Source organism: Carassius auratus, unplaced genomic scaffold (genome assembly GCF_003368295.1).
Source record: "Carassius auratus strain Wakin unplaced genomic scaffold, ASM336829v1 scaf_tig00036691, whole genome shotgun sequence".
Classification (NCBI taxonomy): Eukaryota; Metazoa; Chordata; class Actinopteri; order Cypriniformes; family Cyprinidae; genus Carassius; species Carassius auratus.
Window position 1 is genome coordinate 12,752 of NW_020526331.1, and position 12,855 is coordinate 25,606.

Consider the following 12,855-nt stretch of genomic DNA (forward strand, 5'->3'; position numbering starts at 1 on the left):
CGGCCCCTCGACCTCGAGGAAGACCCCGACGTCGCCCTCCACCTCACGCCAGGAGGCGTTCGCAGGGAGGGGGCTCTGTCACGAGTACGAACCCCGTGAGTCCCTCCAGAGGCCAGCAGAGGGCACCATCGCCCGAATACTGACACCTACAGGCATCCAAACACTCACTTACACTGATACGCACTACATTACCCAACAGCCCCGCACCTTGGACTGATCACCGGCCAGGTGTTCCATATCAGAGACTGCCATATAAGCCAGACCTTGGCGTCACCTCATTGCGAAGTCTTGTTTCTGCCACGGCTAACATTTCTGAGCGTTATACCCTGTCTTGCTATCCCAGTTGCCAACCCTTGATGATTATCGATCCTAGAACCTTTGCTGCCTACCTTTGAACCCAGATTGTAATACGGACTGTGATACTTGCTGGTTACCCCGACCCACTGCTTGGTATTGACTACGATTCTGATATCTCTACTATACTGTGTTTGCTGATCCTGACCCTTCGCCTGTACGACTACGAGTGTTCTAATAAAAGCTTGCAAATGGATCCCATGTCGAGTCTGTCATCATTACATATGTGCACCCCTTGGAACACAAGTGTATTGTTTTTTTGTTTTGTTTTTATCGTACTGTAGCTCAGGAGACTAGATTTTTAGGTTTGCTTTCTTAAATCCTTTGGAGGAATACAAACAGAAACAAAAGTGACTATTGGTGACATACCTGTACAGTAATTGTGAATGGCATGACCAAGGTAAACTAACAAACTATAAAAAAAAAAAAAAAAAAAAAAAAAAAACGACATCTCAAAATGCAAAATGTATGATTTTTCACAGTTGCAAAGTCATAATTTGAAATTGGGCACAATGGCTGTGTAATTTTTTTCATTGTATGTAATTTTTTTACACCAAAGCAAACAAGTCAATTACATTTTCTTGTAGAAGATTGTCCCCTTTTGAAGTTTTTGGAACTTCTAGTCAATCACATATGTTTTTGCGTGTATTAATCTGCTAAATGTTACTTTTTTGCCAAAGCACAATTAGCAATAAAGCTGTTATAAGCCTTTTGCTTTGGTAACACAAACATATATTTCATTGTTTGTTCCTGGCATTAAATGCCTTTTTTTTTCTCAGCTAACAAAAATCTATTCTAAGAATGTTTTGATAATCTTTCTATTAGGTTATGAAAGTGTTATTTCTGAATGCTCTCTGTATGTTCTGAAACAAGTAGAAAGTAGTAACATAGAAAAAGTTACATTTAGGTGATGTTCCATAAAGTGTGTGTGTGTGTGTGTGTGTGTGTGTGTGTGTGTGTGTGTGTGTGTGTGTGTGTGTGTATATATATATATATATATATACACACACACACACACTCTTAAGGTTCTGTGAACAGTCTCATTGAGTTATGAAAACATTGTTTCTAAATATTCGCTACGTAAAGGGAATTGTCCATTCAAACATTTTTGCAAACATTATGGTGGCATTACTTTTGAATGTTCTCTGTAATGTTTAAAAAGATAAAGTTCAAACAAGTAGTAATGTTAAAACTTCATCCAGAACTAAAACGTTTTGAAAAAAGAAAAGAAAATGAACATTCTCTTTTTTTTTTTGAGAACGCTATTAAAGACCATCTAACATTCTAGTAATGTTTGAGGGAGAGCCTTTAACTTTGACAGAACCTTGCCAGAACATTAGCCAAAGTTCTGCCAACATTCCCTGTTAGCCAGGATGGCAACAAAAACACAGCTGTGAGTGTGTCTCCCATACTAATCACGTTCATTTACTCCGTCGAGATTCATTTCAGAGGATAGATCATCTTTATAAAGTCAGTGCCAGGCGATGTTTAAGCACAACTTGACTATATTAGCTCTCTCACGAATGTACACACACTCTCACTCACTTATTTATCTCTCACACACACACACACACTAGAAGATTCCTCAGCCTCTTGATATCCCTCCAGGCCGTGTCCTCTCTCCTGCGAAATGCTCGGCTTGGTTTAATCCCTGTGTCTCATCAGGCCCTTTTAATAGGAGCCTCATCTCAATGTCCGTGCACAACTGGAGCAGCCCGCGGGTTTATCTGACGGAGATAGAGTTTCAGGCGACAAGCTGAACCCCTCTTGGCTTTAACTGTACCCGTCTGTCTTGTAAAAACGCAGAGGGAGAAGGTGCTGCCTCTGTGTCACTCTAACCTCTCTTTCATTTCTACTTCCTCTTTCCATTCTTCAGCACGATCGAGGCCCACCATGGCGGCGCCGAGCTCCAGTGGACTCGAGGTCCTCATCAGCACGTTGCAGGTAAGCGCGCATAGTTTGTGAACAAGTGCATCTGGATTCTCTCTCTACTTTGACACGTGAAGGTTAGGAAAGGCCCACAGATTCAGGCAGGCATGCTGGGAACACTACCACACACATGCAGGACACTTTCCGTGTGATGAGTGAGAAAGATAAATGACATGGTCTCTCAGTACCATAAAAAATAGCCCGCGGTTATTGTTAACATGTTTACCCCCTTGAAGTGAGTTTGTTAATGTATGCAATCGAATACTGTACAGTGCTTGATTTTTTTTTTTTTTATAACTTAGTTTTGTTTTAGTTTGTTACACTAGACTGCAATGCGTATATTGGATTATATTAATACCTAATGGTTATAGGGAGCAGCATGCAAAACGCTTTAGTTGCGATTGCCATTTAGAAATATACCCTTTGCAGACTTCTATGAATAATATAATACCATAAAATGTTCAATTATAGTGAGATTTTATTTGATCAGATCTCTGAGGTTCGCCGCTCCATATAAAATATAGCAGCTTATTACTACTGACATCAATTTAAACATTTAAACATGGTATTTGGAGCAGAACTCTTCTTCTCAGCAGATATAAGTATAAATAAATGGACCACTAAATGCTTAAACTATCAGTAAAAGAGAAAGGGAGAGAGATCAATTCTGGTTTATATTTTAACCGTTAAAAATTTCATTAATATTCTTTTTATTAAAGCCAAGTATGAATATCATCAAGTTAGTGTTTTGAAGCCTTTTACATTTACTCCAAAATAATAATCTGTTGCTTACTTTTTTAAATTAGTCTTCCCTTTCACGTAGTATATTGTTCGTTCAGACTGATTCGCGAATGCCGAACGCGCACAAACACAAAATGCATGTTTTGTCATATTTTTGCGATCAATTTGCATTGTTTTGCTTTTGCAATTTTTTATTTTTTTTTGTAAATGTAAATATATTCCGTACACTTCACTGCAGAATGCCCCATTTGTCAGAATAAATATTCTATAGAGTTGTGTGATTAAGTTAACTGAACAAATTTGGTGATGTGACCTGTATTTGCAGATTTGATTGGGGTGTTGTGTATGCTATTGGCAGTAGTTAATAATGGTTGTGTCTTATTCAAACCATTGAGAAAGAGAGAGAGAGAGTAATGGCAAGCATCAACATCATCGTTATTATTGGTTTATATTGAAAGATGTGTGGACCAGTAAACATTCTTTTTTGGTTTATCGTTTTCCATATCTGTTTTGAGCAGATTGGTCGCGCTCCCAAAATGTCTCATAAACCTAAAATGCCTCATAAACATTTAAATGTGATTCATATCTACTTCTACAGCTTGCGGTGACTGATTTCATATCAGTGATTCGTATATATCAGTCGCTGCCAATGAGCCGCTGAGGCCTTCTATGCTCGCAGGAGGGCGACGTGCCGAATTCCCGATAACTTTCTACCTCTCGCATGAAAATCTAACTCAGAAGGGCTGAAATTATTTAGTGTATGCGTCAAAGCGCTTAATTGAGAGTGAAAACCATAAGATGAGATTTATTCCCCCTATGTCGATAAGAGGCTTGTAAGAAAAAGTGGAAAAGCGGTTTGGGAGGAAACAAGTGCAGCAATGAGCTCAGTGTGATTAAACGCAAGCTTTAAAAGGTTTCTGATCTCACCAGAGGAAAACAACATTTGAAGGGACAGAGAACGCATAACATTATAGACTTGAGTGCATATCTAAATGCTATTGTTAAAGCGATTGATCTTAATCATATAATCCTATAAAGGATCACTAGGTTTTTAGTTTTATTTTAACTAGTATAGTGTTGTATTGTAGCCTGGAGTCAAATATAAAATTATATATTAACTGTTTGGGCAAAAAAGGTGTCTCCGTATGTCCTGTCAGTTCAAATAAGGATCCTTTGCAGCTGCTCGGCATTGGCCATGTGGCCTCGGCTCTGAAGAATCGACTCCTTTATGACAACGCAAACTGACAAGGGTAGCTAGTAATACCCTCACGATTATCCACAGCCAGCGTGTCGCCTTCCTCCAGCCATGACTGGCATCAAACGTAGCAATAAGTCCCAAATTCACTGTCCTTGACACGGAGCTGTTGGTGCCTGAAATGGGATTCCTGCTAATTCAAATTGAGACTGACACAGACGCTCAGGGTGCCGTGTCGGAGTTAGTTTTTTTTTTCTTCATATTCTTCCTCTGCTTTTCCCTTCCTGTTTTATATCTCTTGTATGACTTGCTGAGGCAGGTCCTGCCTTTGATGTACTAAATCATTCTGAAGGTGTGTCAGAATAACTTTTAATAGATTTTCTGCGCTATTCAGAATTGTTTGGCCTGAAAGGACCGGCTCCCAGCCAAAGCTCTCCTGACTCGCTCCTGCCACCCTCCTAAAAGTTAATGGTGTGCACTAAGAGGTAGTCAATGTTCCTCATTAGAGTATTAAAAATGAATGGGGGATATGAAATGTTTCACTTTCAAGTGGTTCCTTGAGTATATAACCGCTCTACCTTCTTCCGATTGGCAGATGGGAAACATTAACAGTTTCTGATTGTAGTTTGGCATAGGCGATGCCGGACTAAAAAAGATGTCATTATTCATAATTTCAAGTGCCGTTGGATTATTGTGTTAAAAGATTGTTGGGCAAATAATGCTCTAATGATGTGCCAGCTGGCTCTCTAGGCTAGTTATATCATTAATGTTGAGTTATTAACATGGTTGCATGGAATTAGCCCAGATGGTGATGGCAGGCCATGGCTTTTCCAAGAACGAGCACACGCTCCGTTCTACTAGTGTGAAAGTTCATCCTCAGTGAGTTGTGGTTTCTTCATTAAAACCAGTCACCTTCAGGGGCAGAAATTAATGGGGTTATGGAGTGAAAATGTCAACGAGTGTGTCAAAAATGCCCTGGAAATGAAATTCGGAGGGCTAAAAATGTCCTTATCAGTAACATTTCATATTTTGTTTCATAGTTAGAGATTTTGAATGAAACATTGGTTTAATTAAGAGATTTGGCAGAAATGTGTGTGTTGTATGCATGCTTTTAGAAAAATGATGCCCTCATAAATGTAAAAAAAATTAATAAATAAAAGCAGCTGAAATAAAGTTCAAGCAATAGTTCCCACCAAATTCACATATTAATCCTCAGGTTTTTCCAAGTTTTGGGATTTTTTTGCTAAAATGTCTAGATGGCTTTTTTTTTAGCTTACAATAAAAAGGAATAAAACAACAAGTACAAAAAAAATCTAAACTTGCAGTCGTTTGTGCTAAAATGAAATAAATCCTGCATTATTTTCTACTCCTCTCCAGAGCCAAAATAATTGTTAGTAATTGATTGATTGATTTGATAGATATAATAAACTAACTACTAATGAAAAATGTGTGCATTATATGATAGTTGTAAATAATACTAAAATAACCCTGTGTCCAGAATGCATCTATTATAATAGAGGCAAACAATATGCCTCCACACTTGACTTTTAAAGCATTGTACTGTATGTACTTTCATGCTCTGCAGACACTGGTCTCTTTTGTCAGTTGAATAATGTGGGTGAGAGTGACAGCTCCCTGGCAGGACACATCTCTTTGCGGTGCAGTTGGCTGTGGAGATGCTTAATAGGATTCAATGGCTACTGTCAGAAAGACACGGCCAGCAGAGATGCAGGCAGGACAATGTTGTGTTCTCTCTCTCTTTCTGTCGTTTTTGCCCTATAATGAGAGCTGAAGCTTGAATCCCCAGCTGTGGAGTTTCTTCTCTGAGGATTACAGCCCCCAACCGCCTACCCGTCAACTGCTGCTGCTTTTAACCACGCCGGGGTACATGTCCCAATGCATTCTGCAAGTGGACGTAATGCCGGAGGATTTTTGCTGTGCCAGCCAGGAAGCACTCAACACTTTATATCTCACATGGGGCGTGAATAGTGATGTCATCTGTGAATGCTTTATTGGAGCTGCTTACATTGTTTTGTCGTTGTTGAGCCACATTTTGTGTGGACGCTATAGGAAGTCTTAATGCAGAGGCCAGGTTGAGTTTTTAAGCGTGCTGCTCTTTCCGTTCTCTTTTCAGAACGCTGGAGACAAGGAGAACATGCTGAACATCCTGAACGTCCTGGATGAACTGTTGTCAGCAGGTGAGATGCCCTTTTTTCTACAGCCAGATGTTTTCTGTGACATCTCTGCACTGATTGCAAGTGTGCTGGAATTTGTTTCATCGAGCAGGAAAAGTGAAGCCACTTTGTTTGGCCAATGAAGCCACAGACCAGCTTTATATGGGTGTTTTCAATTTTGGGCCCTTGCATGTCCTAGGGATTGATTTGTATGAAGCTAACATTTAAACTTTTGTGAAATATTGAAATATTTATTTGTCATTATTTGTATAATATTTATTTTATATATTCTTTAAATTGTTATAAAAAATATTTATTTGATTGATTTAGGTCTAAAATTTGAAAATAGTTTACCATGCCTTCACCTATTTATTTTTGCTACATTTCTAATATCTTTTTGTTCTGAACCCAGATTTTCCTCAAAAATCTAATGTAGTGTAATATAATAATTATTATACATTCATATATATATATATATATATATATATATATATATATATATATATATATATATATATATATATATATATATATATATATATATATATATATATATATATATATATATATATACTTTTTTTAAATAGAGTGAAATAAACACAGGCCAATTTAATTTATTGTACACAATTTAAGAACTAATTGTATACTATTTATTTTATATGTTCTTTAAATTATTGTTACATTTTTATTTATTTTATTGATTTATAGATTGATTTAGGTCTAAAATGATAATTTATTGCAGAAAACATGCTTTTTTTTTTTTTTTTACAATTTTCATTTCCATCACAAACCAACAATTTTGCCCCTAATAATGTTTTTTTCCAGATGCTATTGTATTTGGTTATTAAGTGTGATGCATAACCTGAACAAAAAAATAAAACAAAACAACAATAAACAACAATAAACTAAAGGTAAATGGCACAGTTCCAATCATCCTGTTGAATATGCAAAATGTGTTAATATTATATTTGTGTGTATTTATACAATACAAAATGCTAGTAATGAAATTAGGCCAAGCAAGATAACGCAACCATTTTAGTTAAAAGAATTGTAAAATATTGTTCTTGCTACATAATAAGGATAAGACTATCACAACTATAAAGATAAGTCAATTACAACACGAAAAATCTCTTGTGAAGTTAAAGATGAACTCTCTACTTGTTCTTGCACATTTCAATTTGTCTTCATTTGTAGTTTGCTTTGGATAGAAGCTTCTGTTAAATGAACAAATGTACATAAAGTACTTGATTTAAGTCAGGACACCTTGAGAAGTCAGACATTTTTTTTTTTTTAAATCTACAATAATCCAGAGGCATTACTTTCAAAACCAAATCTTTTAAAGCAGTCTTAATAACATTGAAAATACTTGTGAAAGGAGACGTGACGTCAATACACATTTCTCCCAGGATCTAGTTTCCACTGTTTCAATGCTGTTTATTTTCATATCTTGGCCTTATTCTTGTATATCACTCACCAACAAATCTATCAAATAATACTCTTGTAGGGGTGGAACAGTACCATACTAATCCTGTAATTTGAAATTAATTCACTATAAAGTAATTAGGCAAATTTATTCAAGTTCTGAAAGAAAGTCGAAAATAAACCCAGACATCATCTTGCGATAGTACGCCAGTGGCATAATTAGCGTACGAGTTATCAGCCTAAATTTGACATTTTGTGAAATGGTGGTGGCTGTTTCCTGTAGGCACAGACAGACGGATTCATCACATGATATCGAAAGGAGGCAGCGAGGCCCTGCTGACGGCTCTGGTGAACTCAGCCCGCAGCTTCACTCCCAACTACACCATCCTACTGCCGCTGCTGCACCTGCTGGCCAAAGTGGGCTACCGCGGTGAGTGATGAGGGGGCGGGGCTAAGAGACAAAAAAAAAATTTTTAGTTGAGTATGATGGTGTCATTTTACTGGTGACAAAACAAATCACGTACCGTATTTTCCGGACTATAAGTCGCACTTTTTTTCATAGTTTGGCTGGTTCTGCGACTTATAGTCAGGTGCAACTTATTTATTAAAATTAATTTGACATGAACCAAGATTAATGAACCCAGAGAAAACATTACTGTCTCCAGCCGTGAGAGGGCGTTCTATGCTACTCAGTGCTCCTGTAGCCTACACTGAAAACATAGAGCGCCCTCTGGCCGCTGTAGACGGTAATGTTTTCTCTTGGTTCTTGGGTCTAAATGAATGCGACTTATAGTCCGATGTGACTTATATATGTTTTTTTCCTCGTCATGACGTATTTTTGGACTAATGCGGCTTATACTTAGGTGCGACTTATAGTCCGAAAAATACGGTACGTGTAAACAATTCTGTGCCGTTTTATAGTATAAATAGTGTGAGGAGTGTGTTCAATGTATTTCAAATGCAGTTTGCAGTGTGAAGATGCACTTTAAAAAAAAAAAGCGATAAATATTGGAAACATCATTTTTATTTTATTTTAAATTGTAATACATGATCATCTTTAGTGCTGAGTATTTTCTGAGTTAATCGCTGGAGTGCTATAAATAGCACCTCGCCAAAATTAGACGTCTCTAATGTGGAGAATGCCCACAAGTCACATCTCGCCTGCGGGTGCAGACAGCATGTGTAGGGTCGCTCTCGGGTCAGGTAAAAGCCCTCAATCCTGAGGGGTCAGAGGTCGCCGTCTGAGCACAGACACAGTCAGTGTTTAGATGTTGTGTAATTTAAGGAGCGAGGGGGTTTGATCCCTCACTGGATCTAGTGTCTGTCAGCATTCCACTCTTGCACTTTGATGTCTGTCCCAATGAACCCCGGCAACAGGGTGAACCAGTCAAATCAGCAGGGTTTGTTTTCCTTCATCCTCACAACTCTTTGCCATTGAGACAAAACATGGCTGAAAACAAACTCCATCTGTTGAGAGCGTAAACTGGTTCGCAAACAGGATTTTTTGTGTTTTTGTAAGCGCCTGTAGTCATGGTGGGCCTGCAGGATGTTAAGTTTGAATGGTTTCTGTCGCATTCCTCTCTGGGCGTTGGGTTTTTACGGACAACATTTTCCACCCCTCACCAACTTTTCAATAATCCACTTGCATTTACAAAGCAGAGACCACCGTCTGTTTCAAATGGTGCAATGATCTGCACTAGCTCCAGATTCATAAATAGTTGATGTACTGTATGGAAATACTGTAACTTCCTAGAATGCTTTCATTACTCTGCTTTTTTCATCTTACAAGGATGGTTCACCAAAACATGAACTATTGTCATCATTTACTCACTGTTATGCTGTTCAAAATCTCTGTGACAGTTTCTTTTGTAGAACACAGGAGGAGAAAATGGAATTATGTACTGGTTGCCAATTAATTCTCTTCCTAGCTTCACAATTTTAAGCAAATCATTGTTTTAAGTCAACGTAAAGTTGCTTTTGCAACCCATTTTACTTTTCTAATGTGACACGTGATATGACTGATAATCAAATTGATAATCTGTTAGCTTGGGTTTATTGGAAACTGTATATATATATATATATATATATATATATATATATATATATATATATATATATATATATATATATATATATATATATATATATATATATATATATATATATATATATATTTGTCATATGTATCGGTTAATCAGTTATAAAATAGATATTTAATTGTGCATGCATGTACATTTAGATTATATTGGGTCATAATCTGATCCTTCCTTATAGTAAAACTTCAAAAACACTAATAATTTAATAACACTAAAATGTTTGATAATCATTTTCAAAATTAAATCTTGTTAAAATGTGATGCCTTAATTCAATCGTAGCATTTAAAACGATGGATTTTAGTCTTAAGTGTTTCATTTTTAATGTCTTTAGACAAATTACTGTAGAATTATTATATTGGCCTTATCTCTCATAAAATATACATAAAACTGTCTATGTACTGTCAATGTAAAAAAAATATTGCTTTTCTGAATCGTCTAGATTAGAATGTTAATATTAGTAATTAATTAAAATGTATTTATTTATCTATTTGCTTATTTACTACAGTTGTTTATTTATACATTTTGCACGGTAAATCAAATAACGTGCATTAAAAAGTAAATATGATTTTGTTATGATTTTGTGTTAACTTGAAACTTGATCTCGTGTATCACTTGGGATCACAGTTAAAATGAATCAGATATTTTTAAAATGTGATTTTGAAAGTGGTGATGTCCCTTTGATATCCCAAATTTCCCCATCACACATCCCAGCGAATGTGGTTTTGATCTCCAAACCAAAGCAATCAGATTCATCGCAGCTGCCAACAGCTCAACATTTTTGCCTTCCCAGATCCATGTAGTGAGCAAAACACTGTCAAAGCAAGACCAATGAATGTCAAAGAGGAACATAATTTTCTTATTTCCCTCAGATCGTCAGATTGGTCTGAAAGCAGAGAAGGCAGATGCAGTTCTGGTGGTTCTGGGTTTGCTGCAGCAGAATACAGAGAACGCCCGGAGAGCCGCGGCCTGTCTTTGGGTTCTCAGAGTCTTCTGCTCCTCTGGTGAGTTCATTTTCGCCTTCCTAAGCTACACACTACTCTTGATTTAAAGTAAATGAGATACAGTTAAATAAACTAAATAATTTTTCTGACTCAAAAACAGTGAGTTTTCAATTTTGCATGAATGATTCTCACTTGGGGTGACAGTATAAATCTTAAAAAGCTAAATAAAAAAATACAAATACATTTTCTTTTCTTGTCTTTTCTTTTCTTTGTGCTTTCCTATACTTCCCTAGGCTGCATTTATTTGAATAAAAAGTGATATTGTGAAATATTATTACAATTTGAAAGGACTTTTGCTGTCTTGTAAAATGTAATTTATAACTCTGATGCAAAATAGAATTTTCAGCATTATTGCTCTTGAGTGTCACAACAGTTCTGAACAACAGTTTTGCTGCAAATATTTTTTTTTGAAACATGATAATATATATATATATAATATAATATTTTTATCAGAATTCTTTGAATAGAAAGAAGATCATTTATTTTGAAAAGGTTTTGTTTATTATATTTCTCACATTTAATTAATTAGATGCATCCTTGCTGAAGTATTAATTTCTTAACTATTGAACGATAGTGTAACTGAATTGAAAACATAGTAACATCTGAAACGAATACCTAGCTAGTTTCATAATCCAGTTCGATACTAAAAAGTGTCTCGTTCCATTTCTCATATTTTTACGACTCTACTTTCTACTTGTGTACCTCTGTGGTTTAATATAATTCCCATAAAATAGCTTCTTTTGATGCGTGTCTGTTCTCTTCTTTGAATATGTAGTTATTTTCCCATCTTTCATTACACTTTTCCAGCTATAAAGTGTTCTGGTGAAATTGCAAACCAAGCGTTAGCACTTATTGTTCTAGAATGCCACTGTTACCTTATTTATGCATCTGCCGTATTCAAATCTAACTTGAAGAATATATTGTGATTTTGCTCTGCATGGGGCAGAGGGAGGTTAGCCTCCATCTTTGATTTACTCTTTGTATGCGATTCCACCAGTGGAAAATACGATAACAGGTAACTTAAAATGCAAATATGCCTTTTCTGGTTTTTATTTCAAATGCAGTTGTGTTTTTGCTGTATGCAGTGTGAGGTCTGTTTATCAGTCATGTGCCAGCTATCCTGTGAACGATACTGGCGCATGAAGTTCAGCTCTCGGGTTGTAACTGTGAGAAATGCACCGTTCCAAAAAAAAGGCATCCAAAAGTCTGTTATGCTTTATCATAAAAATTGAAAAATATATATTTTTGGAAACACTAGACGTATAGTCTGCGTACCCTGGGACACCGAAGAGATTCCACCGCAGCGACCGTCAGTGTTTATGATGCTAGCTAGCCTTGTAGCAAGCACAATGTATTAATAGGAGAAATATCATCTGGGCAGTTTGGTCTCTTAAAATTCCCCCTTGAGTCTAAAGTTGTGGAGAACGATCGCCCCTGCTCAAGATTGACGGGGGATCCAGTATACTGCGCTGTGAAATGCAATCTTCAGTAGTGTTGGGTTCAGCAATGTTGCAAAGACGTTTTATTGTTGTGTTAATCACACATCTGGTGTTGTAGTGACCACAGCTGACCTGCTGGGGAAGAACCGAGGGCTGGATGTGGTCTTCAAACTTATGTCTCCACACAGCTCCAAGCACCTACGCACCATCAAGTGAGTATCACGTGGTGAGGGTGCGTCAATGGCGTATGCTGATCTTGCCTGACTGTGAGAACAGTTCTGTGTGCTGAAAGCGCTGTCATTACATTACTCACATGCTTGCTTACATTAGTCTAAATAAAGTGGGCCCAACATAGACAGCTCTTATTTTGATATCAGGCTCATTACAATTTGTTATTGTAAAGTATTAAATATAATATATTTAAATAGACTTAAACCTTGATCATACCACTATTTTTTTGCATTTAATTTTTTTTGATTTTTTACATTTAAAACATTCTTATTA

At 36.6% G+C, this 12,855-nt stretch overlaps 1 protein-coding gene across 1 annotated transcript in view; it reads left to right on the top strand.

Moving 5' to 3' along the window:
* The first annotated feature begins 2,105 nt into the window (after nucleotides 1–2,105).
* Nucleotides 2,106–12,855, top strand: part of LOC113082681 (cytosolic carboxypeptidase 4-like) — a 57,483-nt gene continuing 46,733 nt past the window's right edge. Inside the window, exons 1-5 of the mRNA XM_026254224.1 lie at nucleotides 2,106–2,298; nucleotides 6,354–6,417; nucleotides 8,099–8,245; nucleotides 10,781–10,912; nucleotides 12,470–12,563. Of these exons, the coding sequence (XP_026110009.1) occupies nucleotides 2,248–2,298; nucleotides 6,354–6,417; nucleotides 8,099–8,245; nucleotides 10,781–10,912; nucleotides 12,470–12,563 (488 nt within the window). The 5' untranslated portion in view covers nucleotides 2,106–2,247. The remainder of the gene's footprint in view (nucleotides 2,299–6,353; nucleotides 6,418–8,098; nucleotides 8,246–10,780; nucleotides 10,913–12,469; nucleotides 12,564–12,855) is intronic.